Source organism: Heterodontus francisci, chromosome 2 (assembly GCF_036365525.1).
Source record: "Heterodontus francisci isolate sHetFra1 chromosome 2, sHetFra1.hap1, whole genome shotgun sequence".
NCBI classification, from domain to species: Eukaryota; Metazoa; Chordata; class Chondrichthyes; order Heterodontiformes; family Heterodontidae; genus Heterodontus; species Heterodontus francisci.
This window is the reverse complement of record NC_090372.1, coordinates 211138527-211158595: the sequence shown is the minus strand read 5'-3', so window position 1 is coordinate 211158595 and position 20069 is coordinate 211138527. Positions and strand designations below refer to the sequence as shown.

Below are 20069 nucleotides of genomic sequence, written 5' to 3'. Positions count from 1 at the left end.
GTAGCCGATGTATGTGTGTTTTGGAAGAGTTTTCCAAACTGTATAGCTTCGCTTCTGGAGTTTCTTAGTAATTTGCTTTCCAATTTTGATTTTTTTCAATATGACTGACACTAAACCTAATCAAGGTTATTCTGATATCTGTGGGACCCTGGACTCTCCCAGAATGCATGCAGAAGCACCAAGAAGCTGCAATGGGCTTCCCCAATGGATGTACGCTTGTTCAGCGAAGAGTGCATGTACAGGCAAAGGGAATGGCACAAGAAGACAGAAGCACCTAAGTTATTACCGCCCATCCCAGAAGATTCCCAGGCAGCTCCCGTCATACTGAGAGACCTCCTGCAGGAGCTGAGCGTCAGGAGGCTGCACTTCACGAAGGAGGCCATCGGCGGGAATACCTCGAGCCATAGCCGATGCAGCCAAAGCTCACCAGGTCCCTGAACCTTTATGGTTCCAGATACTTCCATATCAGGTGTGGGGCAGCCATGCCATGCAAGGTCCAGCCTTTTTGAGGTGACTTTCGTGGAGGGTAGCTGACTACATTGGCAGTGGCATGCCACAATCGGAGCAGAGATAATGGGCTATTTATTTCCACAGGTGGCATGAGTCACAACCTTTGGCCTGTTTGGTTCACCTGGTCCCCAGGAGCCAGTCCCTGGCTGACCTCTTACCTCCCCAGGTGTCTTAGCCATGGCTCAGTGGGTAGGGCTCTCACCTCTGAGTCACAAGGTTGTGGTGCAAGTCCCACCCCAGGACTTGAGCACAGGATCTAGGCTGACAGACCAGTACAGCAGTGAGGGAGTGCGGCACTGTCTGAGGTGCTGTGTTTTGGATGAGATATTAAACACAGACCCCATTTGCCTGCTCCAATGGGCATAAAAGATCCCATGGAACTATTTTGAGGAAGAGTAGGGAATATATCACCTGGAGTCGGGGTAAATATTTAACACTCGACCAACATCACTAAAAACAGATCATTTGGTCATTATTGCATTGCTGTTCATGGGAACTTGCTGTGTGCAATTTGGCTGCTGTGTTTCCTCCCTTACAACAGTGCCGACACTTCAAACTATTTCATTGGCTATAAAGTGCTTTGGGATGTCCTGAGATTGTGATCCCCAAAACTGCTCCTGTTGGTCTCCATCTGAAAGGTGGAAAGCCCGACTTTGACTGGTAAGTAACGAGGTACCTGAAGAGTGATTCTAAGAGTATTAGCTTTTTACCCAGATGATTATTAGGATATGGAATGTCCCACCAGAAACGGTGGTAGAAGTAGCATCAATGGCTACTGTCCTTGTCTAGATTGTGCTAATGTCAGATACTAAACTCTGGAATGGATCAATACACAATATGACCTGTCAGAGAGAAAGATGGAATGGATCAATCATCTATAATACCTGTCAAAAGCAAGGAAGACTTGCATTTTTATAGCACCTTTAATGACCTCAGGACGTTCCAAAGCGCTTTATAGCCAATGACGTACTTTTGAACTATAGTCACTGTTGAAACGTAAAACATGCGCAGCCAAGTTGCATACAGCAAGATCCCACAAACAGCAATGTGATAATGACCAGATAATCTGTTTTTTTTACAGATGTTAGTTGAGGGACAAATATTGGCCCAGACCACTGGAGAGAACATTGGTTAGCAAAATAATTGAGGGATATGCGGCAAAGATGGGTATATGGAGTTAGGTTGCAGATCAGCCATGTTTTCATGGAATGGCACGGAATAGGCTCAAGGGGATAAACGGCCTCCTCCTGTTCCTATATTCCTCAGTTCCATTACCATCCTCCTCCACTAGCTCTCCACTGTCATCCAGCTGGGTGGGGCTGCACTCGCCTGGTTTCATTTTTATCTATCTAATCATAACCAGGGTATCACTTGCAACGGCTTCGCTTCCCACTTCCACACCATTACCTCTGGTGTTTCCCAAAGATCTATCTTTGGCTCCCTCCTATTTTTCATCTACATTCTGCACCTCAGCGACATCATCTGAAAACACGTCAGTTTCCACATGTACAATGACGACACTCAGCTCTCTCTCATCACCAGCTCTCTCAATCCCCTCCACTGTCTCTAAATTGTCAGATTGCTTGTCCAACATCTAGTACTGGAATAGCAGAAATGTTCTCCAATTAATTATTAGGAAGATTGAAGCCATTGCCTTTGGTCCCCGTGATAAACTCTCTTCCCTAGCTACTGACTCCATCCCTCTCCCTTGCATCTGTCTGAAGCTGAACTAAACTGTTCACTATCTTGGTGTTATATTTGACCCCGAGACGAGATCCCAACCGCATGTCCGTGTCATCACTAAGGCCACCTATTTCCACCTCCCACTACATCCTTGCCTCAGCTTATCTGCTGCTGAAACCCTCATCCATGCCTTTGTTACCTCTGGACTTGAGTATTCCCATGCACTCCTTGCTGGTCTTTTTGTAAATTTGAAGTGATCCAAAATTCTGCTGCCCATGTCCTAACTCGCACTAAGTCCCTTTCGTTCATCACTCTTGTGCTCGCTGATCTATGTTGTCTCCCAGTTAAACAATGCCTCAATTTTAAAATTGTCAACCTTTTCTTCCCTTAGCTTTGTAATCTCCTTCAGCCCCACAACCCTCTGAGATATCTGTGCTCCTCTAATTCTGGTATCTTCAGCATCCCTGATTTTAATTGTTCCACATTTGGTTTTCATGCCTTCAGTTGCCAAGTTCTAAGCTCTGGAATTCCCTCCCCAAACCTCTCTGTCTCTCTACCTCTCTTTCCTCCATCAAGTTGCTCCTTAAAACTTACCTCTTTGACCAAACTTTTGGCCACCTGCTCCTGACCTCATTACAGCCTTGGTTCAAACATGAACAAATGAGCTGAACGCAAGAGGTGAGGTGAGAGTGACTGCCCCTGATATCAAGGCAGCATTTGACCGAGTATGGCATCAAGGAGCCCTAGCAAAACTGAGGTCAATGGGAATCAGGGGGAAAACCCTCCGCTGGCTGGAGTCATACCTAGCACAAAGGAAGATGGTTGTGGTTGCTGGAGGTCAATCATCTGAGGTCCAGGACATCATTGCAGGAGTTCCTCAGGGTAGTGTCCTAGGCCCAACCATCTTCAGCTGCTTCATCAATGACCTACCTTCAATCATAAGGTCAGAAGTGGGGATGTTCGCTGATGATTGCACAATGTTCAGCACCATTTGTGACTCCTCAGATACTGAAGCAGTCCGTGTAGAAATGCAGCAAGACCTGGACAATATCAGGCTTGGGCTGATAAGTGGCAAGTAACATTCGCGCCACACAAGTGCCAGGCAATGACCATCTCCAACAAGAGAGAATCTAACCATCTCCCCTTGACATTCAATGGCATTACCATCGCTGAATCCCCCACTATCAACATCCTCGGGGCTACCAATGACCAGAAACTGAACTGGAGTAGCCATATAAATACCGTGGCTACAAGAGCAGGTCAGAGGCTAGGAATCCTGAGGCGAGTAACTCACCTCCTGACTCCCCAAAGCCTGTCCACCATCTACAAGGCACAAGTCAGGAGTGTGATGGAATACACTCCACTTGCCTGGATGGGTGCAGCTCCAACAACACTCAAGAAGCTCGACACCATCCAGGACAAAGCAGCCCACTTGATTGGCACCCCATCTACAAACATTCACTCCCTCTACCACTGACACACAGTAGCAGCAGTGTGTACCATCTACAAGATGTACTGCAGCAATGCACCAAGGCTCCTTAGACAGCACCTTCCAAACCCACGACCTGTACCAACTAGTAGCACAAGGGCAGCAAATACATGGGAACACCACCACCTGCAAGTTCCCCTCCAAGTCACACACCATCCTGACTTGGAACTATATCGGCGTTCCTTCACTGTCGCTTGGTCAAAATCCTGGAACTCCCTTCCTAACAGCACTGTGGGTCTACCTGCCCCAAATGGACTGCAGCAGTTCAAGAAGGCAGCTCACCACAACCTTCTCAAGGGCAATTAGGGATGGGCAATAAATGCTGGCATAGCCAGTGACGCCCACATCCCATGAATGAATAAAGAAAAAATATATATCTCCTTATGTGGCTCAGTGTCAAATTTTATTTGATAATAATCCCGTGAAGCGCCTTGAGGTGTTTTGTTCCATCAAAAGCACGAAATAAATATAAGTTGTTCTTGTTGCTCTCCTTTGGACTATTACCATGGGATTTTCTGATCTATCCGAGAGGCCAGACAGGACCTCAGTCTAATGTCTCTTCTGAAAGACGGCCGTTCCAACAGTGCAGCACTCCCTCAGTACTGCACTAAGTGTGCCAGCATATATATTATACGCTCAAGTCTCCAGACTGGGGGCTTGAACTCCCAACCTTCTGACTCAGGGGCAAGAGTGCTGCAGCTCATCTTCTGATTATGAAGTTTACAGCCTTCTGGACTCAATATTGATTTCAACAATTCAGACCATGACTTCCATTTTGATTTTTTTTTTTTTAACCATGTGCCAGTCTTAAACTTGTTTTCCATATTTTTTGCTTTTGGACAGAGCTGTTCATTATTCTGCCATTAACACTCTCTCTGGACAAATGCTTTGTCTTTTACTACAACTATTACCACTCCCTTTCCCTTTTATTCCATGACATCTTTGCCATTTAATCTCTTCCGCCCTCTACTCTATCACTGACCTTCCCATTTGCTCTCCCCTCCCTACCCTTCAATGGCATAAAACCCATCAACCCTCCTTCAGTGGTGAAGAAGAATCATATCCAACTCAAAATGTCAAATCCGTTTCTCACTCCACAGATGCTGCCAGACCTGCTGAGGATTTCCAGTGCTTTCTATTTTTATTTCAGATTTCCAGCATCTGCAGTATTTTGCTTTTACATTATTATGCAAGAGTGCTGGCAACCTGACAAGCACACTAAAAATCCAGTTGGAGATTAAAACATGAGAGTTAGATTATTAGTTTTTAAATGGGTACAATTGTCTTTTATTTCCCCTGCACTTTGTCATGTAAGAATTCTCACAACCAGAATACAAAGCCTTGTCTGGGCTGGAAATAAACGGGGATTCTGGCCAACTGTTCAGCTATGCTTAAGCAGTTGGGGTTAACCCATTAAAATAAGTGATATTTCACAGCAACTCAGGATGGTTTTTAGGAAGTGAAATCGGTCTATGTACTGACTGTATTTGTCTCACCTCATTTAGGTCACAGCAAATCTGCATCCGGAATGTGAAATTATAACTGAGTTAAAGAAAGATGAAGAACAATGTTTACAATCTATTAAAGAGACTGGAAATGCCTCAGTCCAAGGTAAGAAACTCACATTACTGTAGTTAATCAGCATTTAATTTGACAAGAATGATGTGTGCAAACACACACAGATACATAGCACTCCTCTCAATTTTCTGTTCAAACCTTTGGACAATTCAGAAATCCCTGCATCCACCTTCTGAACACTCGTCAAGCCAGATGATAAATCAATGTTTATTGCTAAAGATGGCTGCTGAATCTTAAATGAGCAAGGGTGAAATGCTGTGGATGCTGGAAATCTGAAATAAAAACAAAAAATGCTGGAAATACTCGGCAGGTCAGGCAGCATCTGCAGAGAGAGAAGCAGAGTTAATGATTCAGGTCAGTGACCTTTCATCAGAACTGGCAAAGGTTAGAAATGTGATAGGTTTTAAGTAAAGTGGGGGTGAGGGGAAAGAGAACAAAAGAGAAAGTGTGTGATAGGACAGAGGGCTGGAGAGATTAACTGACAAGGAGGTCATGGGGCAAAAGCAAAGAGAATGTTCTAATGGTGCGGTGAAAGACAAAGCATTAGTGCAGAGGGAGTGTTAATGGCAGAATAATGAACAGTCCTGGTCAAAAGTACAAACATGAAAAACCTGGTTTAAGGCAGGCACATGGTTAAAAAAAAAATTAAAAAGGGGACAGTCATGCTCTGAAATTATTGAACTCAATGTTCAGTCCGGAGACTGTAGTGTGCCTAATCGGAAAATGAGGTGCTGTTCCTTGAGCTTGCGTTGATATTCACTGGAACACTGCAGCAGGCCATGGACGGAAATGTGGGCATGAGAGCAGGGGTGTGTGGTGAAATGGCAAGCAACTGGAAGCTCGGGGTCATGCCCGCGGACTGAGCGGATGTGCTCCGCAAAGCGGTCACCCATTCTGCGTTTGGTTTCCCCACTGTAGAGGAGACCACATTGTGAGCAGTGAATACAGTATACTACATTGAAAGAAGCACAAGCAAATTGCTGCTTTACCTGAAAGGAGTGTTTGGGGCCTGGGATGGTGAGGAGGGAGGAGGTCACGCTTGTGGACTGAGCAAAGCGGTTACCTAATCTGCCCAATATCAGAGATCAATGAATCTTAAGTGAGGATTGTTGTCATGGAGCTTTTACTGGGGGCAGAACACCATGACACATCCTGCAATATGGCAATGGAAAACAGGGAATAAATCTTGGGAGCAGGTAAACTTCTGGTTACACTTTGCTGCAATACAACTTGTAGGCTATGATCCCATCTCAAACATTCATTGCGCGGAGCCAGGTGATACAGTGAAGAGATGGGAGAGGATAAAAATAAACACAAGACCTGCAAAACCTGAAACAGAAACAGAAAGTTGCTGGAAATGCAGAGCAGGGCAGTCAGCGAGTGTCCGAACAAAAATGAACAAGAAAACAGTTTGGGTTCTCTGAGGGTTCTCACCTCAAACTTTAACCTGCCTTTTACTTTTTGTTGTTGCTCTCTATTTTCAATGATTTTCTATTTCCATTCAAAAGCTGGTATTTATATAGCGCCTTTAATGTAATAAAATATCCCAAGGTGCTTCACAAGAACACAATAACACAGCAAATAGGAACAGGAGTAGGCCATTCAGCCCTTAAAGCCCACTCTGCCATTCAGTGAGATCATGGCTGATCTTCTACTTCAACACCATTTTCCTGTACTATCCCCGTAACCCTTGATGTTTTTAATATGTAGAAATCTATTGAGCTCAGTCTTGACCATACTCACTAATGGAGCCTCCACAGCCCTCTGGGGCAGAGAATTCCAAAGAGTGAAGAAATTCCTCCTTATCTCAGTCCTAAACGGTCTGCCCCTTATTCTGAGACTGTGTCCTCTGGTTCTGGACTCCCCAACCAGGGGAAACGTCCTTCCTGCATCAACCCTGTCGAGCCCTGCAAGAATGTTGCATCTTAGAATGAGATCACCTCTCATTCTTGTAAATTCCAGAGAATAAAGGCCAAGTCTATTTAGTCTTTCCTCATAGGACAATCCCTCCATCCCAGGAATTAGTTTGGTGAACCTTCGTTGCACTACCTCTATGGCAAGTAGATCTTTCTTTAGGTAAGGAGACCAAACTGCACACAATACTCCAGATGCAGTCTCACCAAGGCTCTATATAATTGCAGTAAGATATCTTTACTCCTATACTCAAATCCTCTTGTAATGAAGGCCAACATACCATTTACCTTCTTAATTACTTGCTGTAACTGCATGTTAGCTTTCAGCGACTCATGAACAAGGACACCCAAGCCCCTTTGAAATTCAACACTTCCCAGCCTCTCACCATTTAAGAAGTACTCTGTATTTCTGTTTTGCCTATCAAAGTAGATAATCTCACATTTCTCCACATTGTATGCCATCTGCCAAATTTTTGCCCGCTCGCTTAGCCTCTCCAAATCCCCTTGAAGTGTCTTTGCATCCTCCTCACAACTCACATTTCCACCTAATTTTGTGTCATCTGCAAACTTGGAAATTTACATTTAATCCCCACATCCAAATTATTGATATAGGTTATGAATAGCTGGGGCCAAAGCACTGACCTTGCAGTACCCCACTAGTCACAACCCGCCAATCAGAAAATGACCCATTTATTCCAACTCTCTGTTTTCTGTCCATTAACCAGTTCTTAATCCATGCCATTTTTTATTCCCCCAATCCCATCTGCTCTGATTTTGTATACTAATTTCATGTGTGGGACCTTAAGAAAAGCTTCCTGAAAATCTAAATATACCACTTCCCCCTTATCTATTCTGCTAGTTACATCCTCAAAAAGGTTTGTTAAACATGATTTCCCTGTCATAAATCCATGTTGGCTCTGCCCAATCCTACTATTATTTTCTAAGGGTCCTGTTATCACATGCTTTATGAAAGTTTCTAGCATTTTCCCTACGACTGATGTTAGGCTAACAGGTCTGTAGTTCCCTGTTTTCTCTTTCCCTCCTTTCTTAAATAGCGAGGTTACCTTTGCCACCTTCCAATCTGTAGGAGCATTATCAAACAAGATTTGATACCAAGTCACATAAGGAGAGATTAGGGCAGCTGACAAAAAGCTTGGTCAATGAGGAGCATCTTAAAGGAGGAGAGAGTGGTAGAGAGGCAGAGAGGTTTAAGGAGAGAATTCCAGAGCTTGGGGCTGAGGCAGCTGAAGGTACGGCCACCAATAGTAGAGCCATTAAAATTGGGGATGCGCAAGAGGCCAGAATTGGAGGAGTGCAGTGAGCTCAGAGGGTTTTAGGGCTGGAGGAGGTTACAAAGATAGGGAAGTAGTGAGACCATGGAGGGATTTGAAAACAAAGATGAGAATTTTAAAATTGAGGTGTTGCTGGACTAGGAACCAATGTAGGTCAGCGAGCCCAGGGGGTGATGGGTGAATAAAATTTGGTAGGAGATAGGACATGGGCAGCAAAGTTTTGGATGAGTTCAGGTTTATGTAGGGAAATGGGAGGTCAACGAGGAGATATTGGAATAATCAAGTCCAATGTTCTCTCTAAATTTTCTTTGCACTGGATGGGTTATGAACCCCTGTGAGCACTACTTTCTTGTCCATGGGCAGTTAGATTTTAAAAGTCATGACCTACGTTATGCTGGAAATTTCTCCCAACAAGCTGACAAAATTGTGAGTGGTCTATTTGTTTTAATGCGTGGTACATTCCAGGTTGTTACGCACACACGTATCGAAGAGGGAACATTGGTCAATTCTGGAGGTAACAAAGGCATGGATGAGTGTTTCATCAGCAGACAGGCTGAGGCTGGGGTGAAGTCAGGTGATGTTACTCAAGTGGAAGTAGACAGTCTTGGTGATGTAGTGGATATGTGGTTGGAAGCTCATCTTGGGGTCAAATACAACACTCAGGCTACTCACAGGATCGCGCCTTAAATTAACATCAGGGAACTTTTGCTTAGAATATAATTGCCAATGATTAAATGAAGTTTGGAGCTGATCAATTTACCCAATTTGTCTTCCTGCACGTTTTGTTTAAAGGCTGCGGGATGACATGGGATGGTGCGTTGTGCTGGCCCTACGCGGTTCATGGAGAGACTGTCAATGTGTCCTGCCCAACTGTTTTCTTACAGTTTAACCCAATATTAGGTAAGAATTAATATATTCTGCAAGTAATGTTATCCATCAACAATGAATAATAATTGACAAGTTCTCCATTTTAGACCAAATCAATGTAGACTCAGAATAATAACATTGAGGTGGGAAGGAGGGAGAGAGGGGGAGGGAGGGATGGAGGGAGAGAGGGGGAGGGAGGGATGGAGGGAGAGAGGGGGAGGGAGGGATGGAGGGAGAGTTGCTCTCATTATTGACCTTAGCAAAATTCAAAAACGATGTGACTCTCACGTGAGTTGTGAGCTGCAGAGCCTCCGTGATATTTAGCACCGCAGCTCATTTACATGGAGGGGGTGGACCGCCTGTTCCCGATGACATAGAGGGGCGGGCGCTCCGTCCCCTGCAACGGCGTCCGGCACCACCACGCAGACGCTGGCGCTGTTTTTAAAGGACTTCAGGCCCTTCTGCACAATTGAAATTTGTAAAGTGACAGGTTTTTAAAAAATAAAAATTTATTCACAGTTCCATCCCCTCTCCCACCTCCCCCACAATGACGAATCAGCTTATTATTTGTCCTCTCGCCCGCAAAGAAGTAACCTCTCGATACTAACCTTTCCCCTGAACCTTCTTTACTTTAACCTTCAACCCCTTCCCACCATCCCCCCCACCAATCGAGTCAGATTTTGCCATTTCCCTCCCAGCTCCCACCTTGAAATCTTCACTCCTCTCCCCTCCTCATGAGTGTTCCGCCTCGGGTCTCCGCATGGAGATCCGAAGGCGCGGGAGTTCTGGCAGCCGGTCGGAATATCGGAGCGGGATGACCGTCGCTACAAGGTAAGTCCGTATTCATGCAATTTAAATTAATTAACATATTTTAATTAGGTCCCTGTTGCCAAGCGGCGGGAGAGCGGGGTGAGGGGAGGGGGGGAGCGGGCATGAGGCCCGGCTGCCGCCAGTAATATGGGGCGGCGCCTTCCCGCCATCGAGGCCCGTGGCAGGCCTCTCCCGGAGATATTTTCTGGGTCGCCCCCCCCCCCCCCCTCAAAACTCCCAACGTCGGAGGGGCTGGTAAAATCCAGCCCCATATGCCTTCTCAAATTACTCACATACTGTCTTCCTCCCTCCAATTTTCTAGCCCATTTACTGTATTAACAAGTGAGTTTGGAAATGATTAAGTCACAGTTATAGAGCAGAGCAGAATTCTTGGAGCCATGGACATCAAAAATATTCGGACATCACTCAGCCCACCTTGGGTCCATGGAGAGGGCACACTCCAAGGGCTGGATTTTACCAGTTTCGAGATCTGAGGCAGAACACTGGTGGGGAGGGGGGGGGTGGGGGGGGGGCGGGGGAAGAGTAAGGAGGGTGTGGGGGACGGCCAAAACTGATGCGATTGGTGGAGGGGATGGTGGGAAGGGGCTGAAGGTTAAAGCAAAGAAATTTCCGGAAGGAAAGGTTGGGATTGAGAGTTTACATTTTTGTGGGGAGAAGACAAATAATTAATTGATTATTCATTGGGGGTTGGGAGTGGGAATTGGAACTGTGAATAAATTTTTACTTTTATTTTTTCACTTTTTTCACCTGTCACTTTAAAAATTTCGTTTATATGGAAGGGCCTGAAGCCCTTTTAAAAATGACGCCGGTGCCTGCGCAGTGGCGCTGGATGCCATTGCCGGGGTCGGAGCGCCCGCACCCCTATGTCATCGGAGGCGGGCTGTCCGCCTCCTCTATGTAAATGAGCCATCGCGTGAAATATTGCGACGGCCCCGAGGCGCAAATCTCGCGCGAGAGCCACGCTGAGATAGCCGGCGAGCTGGAAAAATTCAGCCCCAAGCCGTAATGTGTGCATCCTCCCTTTAACAGCTGTGTTCCTGGCCTGGGTCTTCATTCCCATTCCAAGTGAAAGCACTTTCTGCGAGGGGAGGGTGTCATTCGTCCCCTCCTGCCAGTGTTTAGGCCTTAGCTTAGGCATTGAGTAATCAGCATGTGGCATAACCAATTCTGGCACTTGTCACTCAGCCTGAGCAGGTGGAGGTGGACATTTTCCTTGAGCCACTGCTGTCCTTGTGGTGATGGTGCTCCCATGATGGTATTTGGTAGGTAATTCTAAGGTTTTGACACAGTGACCCTGAGGGAAGGATGGATCCCGGAATTCCCTACCTAACACCATGATTGGAGTGTCAACAAGACCACCAGCTTACAGTTATACAGCGTCTTCAATATATTAAAATGTTCCAATGCACTTCAGAGACAAAATCAGAAAAAAAATTGGACACCAAGCCAAAGAGAGAGAGAGACATTAGGACAGGTAATCAAAAACTTCCTCAAAGAAGTAGGTTTTAAGGAGCAGCTTAAAGGTGAGAGGTGGAGAGGGGGAGAGGTTAGGGAGGGAATTCCAGAGGATTGCACCTAGAGAGCTATAGGCACGGCCACCAATGGTTGGGTAAAGGAACCATCACCACAAGTACAGCAGCGGTTCAAAGTGAAGTCCCATCACCACCTACCTAGGGCAACAAAGAATGGACAATAAATGCTGGCCTTACCATGTCGTCCACATCCCGAGAACAAAAGAGATACTCTCCTTCTGGAATTCTTTCCCTCATATTGTCCTAAAGTACCCCCCTGCTTTATATATATAGATATCGACAGAAGATTTTGATTGTATTAAAAAGGAAGTCAGACTTCCACATTGGCTTGCCTTGTTGCTAGATTGCCCCAGTGACGTCAGTGCACCATAGATATCTCCATGAAAAGCGGAAAAGTGGTGGCTTTAGACTGATTTGAGAGAACGTTCTGGAGTCGACCGTTCCTGGTCAGTCCCGTCTGGGTGTGTGGCAGACAAAGAAAGATTGAGAAGGGAGTCTGTGATTAGTCAATGTGGAACTTTAGGATATGGATCCTTCAGGAGATTGACTCTTTTGTCTGTTTGACAGGCACAATCACGAGAAACTGTACGAGTGAAGGATGGTCTGATCCAATACCAGCAGACTTGACCATTTGTGTAATGGAGGCACCAATACTCACGGCTGAGGTGAGTGTTTTTTTCTGAATGACGCTAGCCTTTCTGCCACTTAGGCCCTGTCCACAGCATTGGAATGGCCTTAACCGGACTCATGAACAACATTCTTTGCAATCCTGATGCATTATGCTTCCTCATCCTCTTCAAAGGTGGAGATAGTGGAGAGGTCAAAAGAGGCAATGGAGTCTTCAACTTAGTCAACTTAATCATTGTCCTTCAATCCCTCTTTTCCATTGCCCATCTGGATAACCTGACATGGTTCCATTTGCACCTATCTGATCATAGCCAGGACATCTCAGGAGTGCCATCGCTTCCCACCTCCACATCGTCATCTCCAAGGCTCTATCCTCAGTCTGCTCCTATTCCTTATCTACATGCCATTCCTTGGCAGCATCATCCCTCTTTATATTTTTAAAATTCTTTTCATAGGATGTGGGCATCACTGGCAACCCAGCATTTGTTGCTCATCCCGAATTGCCCTTGAGAAGGTGGTGGTGAGCCGCCTTCTTGAACCGCTGCAGTTCATCTGATGCGGGTACACCCACAGTGCTGTTAGGGAGGGAGTTCCAATTGCATTCAAGTTTGGTTAACTGTATTCTTTTGTAGCCTCAAGTCACGCTCACTCATCTTCTCCCTATCCTGACTGAAATTCCTATCCTTGCGTTTAAATACCTTTATGTAAAAACTGCCCCCTATTTCTGCAACCTCCTTCAGGTGTAAAGCCCCATACCCCTCGCCACGATCCCCCTAAATACTGCTTTCTTCTGATGTTAGCCTCTTCTGAAATCTCACCACCCTTTGCTTGGCCTTTGACGGCAGTTGCTTTAGCGGCATTGGTGCCACTCTTTGGGATTCCCTCTCCGAACTCCTCCACCTTCTCTCCTTCTCTCAGCTCCTTTGAGACACTCCTTACCATCCACCTCTTTGACCAGTCTCTTGGTTAAACATGTTAAACTTTCCTTCTTTGACTCAGTGTCACTTTTCCTCATGTCTCTGAGAAGCACACTGTGACATTTAACAACTCTATGCAAAATGAAAGTTGTCCTTGCTGGTTAAAGAAGATATGCCGGTGAGTCTCTATGTGAAAAGTTGATAAGGTAATGGTTTTGGTTGATGATGGGGCAAGGTAGGTTAGGTTTAATCTATCCTCAGCCAAATTTTTTTTTCAATTCTTTCATGGGATGTGGGCGACGCTGGCCAGGCCAGCATTTATTGCCCATCTCTAATTTCCCTTGAGAAGGTGGTGGTGAGCTGCCTTTTTGAACCGCTGCAGTCCATGTGGTGTAGGTACACCCACAGCGCTGGTAGGAAGGGAGTTGCAGGAATTTGACCCAGCAACAGTGAAGGAACGGCAATATAGTTCCAAGTCAGCTTGGTGTGTGGCTTGGAGGGGAAGTTGCAGCTGGTGGTATTCCCATGCATCTGCAACACTTGTCCTTCTTGGTGATAGAGGTGGTGGGTTTGGAAGGTGCTGTCAAAGGAGGCTTGGTGAGCTGCTGCAGTGCATCTTATAGATGGTGCACACTGCTGCCACTGTGTGCCAGTGGTGCAGGGAGTGAATGTTGAAGGTGGTGAATGCGGTGCCAATCAAGCGGGCTGCTTTGTCCTGGATGGTGTCGAGCTTCTTGAGTGTTGTTGGAGCTGCACCCATCCAGGTAAGTGGAGAGTATTCCATCACACTCCTGACGTGCCTTGTAGATGGTGGACAGCCCCTGACCTGCTCTTTTAATCACAATAATTTATGTGGCTGGTCCAGTTAAGTTTCTGGTCAATGGTAACCCCCAGGATGTTGATAGTGGGGGAATTCAGTGATGGTAATGCTGGTGAATGTGAAGAGGAGATAATTAGATTCTCTCTTGTTGGAGTTGTTCATCGTCTGGCTTTGGTCCCATTAAAATTGTATTTCTACATGATGTTGGATTTTGAGTGTGATGCTGGAGTGTCATGATGATAACTGAGTGTTATGTGGACTTGCTTTTTAGATACAATATGATACTGACTTTATTAGATTAAATACTGTATATTCAGTGCTAGGTAGGTGGTCATCTGACCCAGGGATTGAAAGGTCAGATAGCACATGTTGTAGGGTTGTACCTGGACAGTGAAGATGGCTGAATAAAGCCTGTGAAACAAGTTAATTCTCAGTCCTGCTAAGTGTCATTACTGGAGGATCTAAAATATTGGACTAGGTTGCTGGACCGTTGCAGTTGGATATGACTTTCAGTGGATTGGAATCTGCTGGGGTTAGAGGTCTAAATCTATTTGATTCCAAAGGTGAAGCCAGTGCCAGTGTAGTGAGTGCGCGATGGGTTGGAGGGCTGGAAGAGTTTGAGGATTATGTGGCCACAGGGGTCTGTTTCGCAATGAGGTGACGTTGACAAAGCTAGTGTGATGGAGGGCTTTGTTGTTGTACAATGCTGGGGCATCAATGAGAGAGACATTCAAAAGGCTTAGTGGCACAGGAGAATGGGATGATTATGACAAGGCCATGGATGCACTGAACAATCATTATCTGGTGAAGATGAATGCAACATTTCAGTGATATGTTTTTCAACATATGAAACAGACAGATGGGGAAACTGTTGTGCAATTTGTCTCTCGATTGCACCAAACATCTAAGGGATGTCATTATGCAAATGATTTGGAAAATCAGCTCAGGGATCAAGTCGTACAAAGTTGCCAGCGGAACTTCTTGAAGCGCAAGTTGCTTGCAAAAGATGTGTTAACCTTGGCGGAAACATTGAGGGTGGTGGCTTCGTTTGAATTTGTGGAGGCTCAATTCGAGCTGATGAAATTGGATGGAGATGCTTCAGCTCCAGGGTGTCCTGGAGCAAACTCAAACCAAGTGAACAACCTTAGATCCTCCAGAGGGCAAGGTAGGAGTAGCCCAAGTAAGACTGAGGAAGAGTGCTTCAAATGTGGACATTTGGGACATTTTGGGAAGGATTCTTGCTGCCCTGCTAAAGGCAAGACTTGCAGAAATTGTGCAGGAAAGAATCACTTTGCTAGTAAGTACAGAAGCAAAATAAAGAGAAGAAAGTTTGGAAAGGAAAAGAGAGGACAGAGGAATGAACAAAGCAGAAATGTATGCCAAGTAGAGTATGACAGCAAGAATGATGGTGAATGTGATAGAGATACATGCTTGCAGGCAATGATGGGAAACATGGCAAGTTCCTGTGCTGATTGGTGGGGTAAAGGTGGTCATCATTGCAGATTCGGGAAGTGACAGCAATGTGATTGATAGGACATTGTGGGAAGAATTGTAGAAGAAGAGAATCGAGAGCACGTCACAGAATTGTGTGAAGATGTTGTTCCCATACACATCCGAGATACAGCTTCAAACTGTGGGATGTTTCAAGACGATAGTGCAAGTAGGTGATGAAAAGGTAGATGCAAAGTTTGTGGTCATTGAAGAGAAAGGGGAACCAATGATGAGCTCAACCCTTAGCGGTGTTGCATATTGATTGAAGGTGAACTTGGTGAAGTCATATGCTGAACTAAAGGAGGAGTTCAAACCTGTTTTCCAAGGAATAGGAAAGCTTCGTGATCATCAGGTGAAGCTGATCATTGATGACAACATCAAGCCAGTAGCTCAGCCTGGACAAAGAGCACCTTTTGGATTGAGGAGCAAGGTTGAAGCCCAGATTCAAGAGCTCAAGATATTGTTGAACCAGTAGAAGGACCAACATCTTGGGTGAGTCCAGTAGTGATGGTGCCCAAGCCAAATGGAGACATAAGACTGTGCATCGGCATGAGGCAGGTGAATGAGGCAATGCTTAGACAATGCCATCCTATATTAACTGTAGATGAGCTACCCCAGGAGATGTCAACAAGTTAGGTGCTTTCCAAGTTAGACTTAAAGTGGTGGTAGCACCAGCGAGGGTTGCACCCAGACTCTAGGAAGGTGACAACATTTGAACACACACTGTAGACTGTACCAATATAAAAGGCTGCTATTGAGAAGAAATGCAGTACCTGAGATTTAACAGCATGAGATCCATAAAATAATTCAAGGTGTCCCGGGGTGGCCAATATTTCAGATGACATTATTGTTCATGGTGCCTCTCGTGAAGAACATGATGAGAGGTTGAGACTAGCGTTGGTTAAGGTTGCAAGCAGCAGACCAACAGTGGATGCAGACAAGTGCCTATTTGGAGTGTCAGAGCTGGTATTTATGGATCACAAGTTGACAAGCTAAGGCATTAATCCAGTGAGAGAGAAAGGTAAGGCAGTGGCAGTGGCAGAGGCAAGAGAACCACAAAATGCCAGTGAACTGAGGAGTTTTCTTAGCCTAGTACACTATTGTGTAAAATTCATACCAACCTTTGCTACAATGGTTGATCCATTGAGGAAGTTAATGAGGAAAAATGAACAATTGGCCAAGAGCAGAAGAATGCCCCTCTGGGGCAGGTAAAATCATAGAATCGTTACAGCACAGAATGAGGCTATTCAGCTCATCAAGTCAATGCCAGTTCTGTGCAAGAGCAACTCAGCTAGGCACACTCCCATGTCTTTTCCCAGTAGCACTGCAATTTTTTCTCTCCAGATAATTATCCGATTCTCTTCTGAAAGCCACGATTGAATCTGCCTCCACCACATTCTCTGGCAGTGCATTCCAGATCCTAACCACTCATTGTGTGAATTTTTTTTCCTCATATCGACTTTGATTCTTTTGTCAATCACTTTAAATCAGTGTCCATTGGTTTCCAACCCTTCCACCAATGGGAACAGTTTCTCCCTACCTACTCTGTTTAGATCCCTCATGATTTTGAACAACTCTACCAAGTCTTCTGTCAACCTTCTTTTCTCTAAGGAGAACAACCCCAGCTTCTCTAATCTATCCATGTAACTGAAGGCTCTCATCCCTGGAACTGGCCGAGTGAATCTTTTCTGTACCCTCTCTCAGCCTTCACATCCTTCCTAAAGTGTGTTTCCCAGAACTGGACACAATACTCCAGCTGTTTTGTAAAGTGATTTATTAAACCTAGTGATGATGGTTTTTTATCAGGAGCAAGGAAATTTTTAGAACCACAGCCATGATCCGATTACCTCTGTCCTACCCCACTTGGGGTCGGGGGAATTTTATGCTGGTGGTGGGGGTCTCAGCATCGGGGGAAATTGACACAGAGATCCCTGCGTTGCCTCTTTTTTGCAAGGCCCGCCAAATTTAGTGCCAATTGGGCACTTAAGTGGACAGCAGCAGGCCTTCCATAGTATTTAGAACTCCGTCACTGGAAATCCTGGTCTTGCAGAGCTGCTGGCCAATCAGAGGCTGGCAGCTGCAGCGCCACCACAGAGGCGGTGGCTGCTGCTGTAGCTGCACCCACCGGAGGCCGAGGAGCATTGCTGGATCCAGGCGTCAAGGAAGGTCAGCAGCAAGGGCAGGGGGGTGGCCCTCAGTTGATCCCCCCCCTTCCTGATGCTGGGCCCCTTGTTCAGGCCCGCACAGTTTTTCCCTGTTTCCCTGTTTCCCTGGTGGCGACAGGGCCGCCTTCCGCACGGGCAGTCGTGGCTGCGGCTGAAAGAGGGTCTTAATTGGGGGTTACTTGCCCAGTTAAGAGCCTCAATCGGCAGCGGGGCGGGAAGGCTGTTCTTGGGCCTTCCCACCCCGGACTAAACTTCAGTGGAGGCAGGAGGGTGGTGACATACACCTGCGCACACCCACCCCCCCACCCCCCTCACACCCTGTCACCATCCCACCAGATTTTATGCTCTCCCCGGGAGAGCATATAATTCCACCCTGGATTTGGATTTGGGATGAGATGATGACTGTGGGATGAGGCTGGCAATGAATTACACACTGCCAAGTACCTGGTGGAAAAGATGGAAAAAAGGATTGGGAATTAAAGTAATGCAAGCAGTTCAAAAGCACTAGGTCTGTTGTGAACCTATTGATGCAGATTAATTGCTATGATTAGTCAACAACCCCACTACAGTTGTATCATGTGACTTGAAGGAGAGTAAAGGGCAAACTAGATGGACCTTGGTCTTATTTATCTGGTAATTCCTTTGTTCCTATGTTCCTATTTGAGTATCATCTGTGAAAAATGAATAACAGTATTGGCACTGATTGTTCCCTGTTAAGCAGCTCTCCTAGAGAATAAAACTCCATCAATTGGGTTGGTAGAATAGTGAGACCTCACTTCAAAAGATTATCAATGAGCATCTGCACCTTTACAATGCTTTGTACTTTGTTGATGTTTCCCATGTTCTCCTTTAACAAACTGAAGGATCTGACGATGATTCATAGGTTATGCACTAAATTAATTCCGAAAGCACCAGGCCACCCATTCGTGGCTCAGTGCATTTATCATAAAATCATAGAATGAAACAGCACAGAAGGAGGCCATTCACCCATTGTACCTGTGCTAACTCTTTGGAAGACAATCAGCCATGTAATTTGGCTCTGTAGCGCCCGTTTTCTCGGCGCTATGGGTGCCCTTTTGCCCCCAAACTGGCGTTCAAGGGGCACATGTATGCTTCTGGAACCAGCTGCAGCGGATGCCATTTTGGTGAGGACGTTAGCATGCGTGCAGGGAGTGTCTGCTGGAAGTATGCAGAGTGGGCAGATCGTGACGTCAATCAGAATGTAAAGCGGATTTGACACCAGCGCTGCCACTTTGGCGCTCAATGCTCCAGCTAGTGCTGTCTTTTAATCATGTTCAGCTGAACATGTGTTCTGCAGCAGAAAGAACTCCTCAACAGGGATCATCAACTACCTACAGCTCAGTTGCTGATTGATTTCGACTGGCTCCTGCGGTGATTGTAGAGTGTACAGTGGTTTCCAAAGTTGTTTCAAGGGCGGGACAAGGCGAGAATACTTAATGAGTACTTTGCATTGGTGTTCACTAAGGAAGTGGAATCTGACAAAATATCTGGAGTGGAGAGAGTAGAGGCAATGGATAGGGTAAAAATTGAGAAGATATACTGGAAAGGCTGGCTATGCTCAGGTAGATATGTCACCTGGTTCGGATGGCTTAATCCCAGGTTGCTAAAGGAGGTTGCTAAGTAAGGGTGAAGATAGCGGAAAGGTCATGCCATAATCTTCCAATCTTCCCGAGATATGGCTCACCTTGTGACAATGAGGTCTAGCTGGTGCCAATGACGCAATCGGGTGCCACCATGAAACCTGGTGACAGGATTTAGTGTGAAAGAACGAGTTGGTGATGCAGAGGTTGTGATAGATACACAACTCAAGCAGTCTCTGCCCGTTCTCATTCATCCTTCCAACGCCATAGCGCCCAAGGCAGGAGGGCCATGAGTCATGGTCGGCCCCAACCCTGGCATTAAAGTCCCCCAGCAGGAATAGGTGTTCGGTGTTGGGGATGCTGCTAATGATGTTATGGAGTTCCTCGTAGAACTGATCTTTAGCTTCAGGTGAGGAGCAGAGCGTTGGAGCATAGATGCTGAGGAGGTGTACTGGACCAGAGGTGGTGAGCAATCGGATGGACAGTATGCGTTCCGAGGCATTTGAGGGAGGCTCTATCATGCTGAGCAAGGAGATTCTAATGGCGAAGCCCACTCCATGCTGTCTTGGTTCTTCAGGATCCCTGCCCTGCCAGAAGAAGGTGTAGTCTTGCTCTGCTAGAGATCCACTCGTGGGGAGGCGTGTCTCCTGAAGTGCTGCAATGTCTACACTGAGTCTACAGAGCTCATTGTTAATGATGGCGGTCTTCTGAGAATCGTTGATTTGTGTAAGGTCTTCCGACAGGCCAGGACAC

At 46.0% G+C, this 20069-nt stretch overlaps 1 protein-coding gene across 1 annotated transcript in view; it reads left to right on the top strand.

Annotated features, from left to right (window-relative positions):
- Positions 1–687: 687 nt before the first annotated feature.
- ghrhrl (growth hormone releasing hormone receptor, like) overlaps positions 688–20069 on the top strand; it is a 79058-nt gene continuing 59676 nt past the window's right edge. Inside the window, exons 1-4 of the mRNA XM_068053454.1 lie at positions 688–798; positions 5188–5293; positions 9258–9365; positions 12263–12360. Coding sequence (XP_067909555.1) covers positions 688–798; positions 5188–5293; positions 9258–9365; positions 12263–12360 — 423 coding nt within the window. The remainder of the gene's footprint in view (positions 799–5187; positions 5294–9257; positions 9366–12262; positions 12361–20069) is intronic.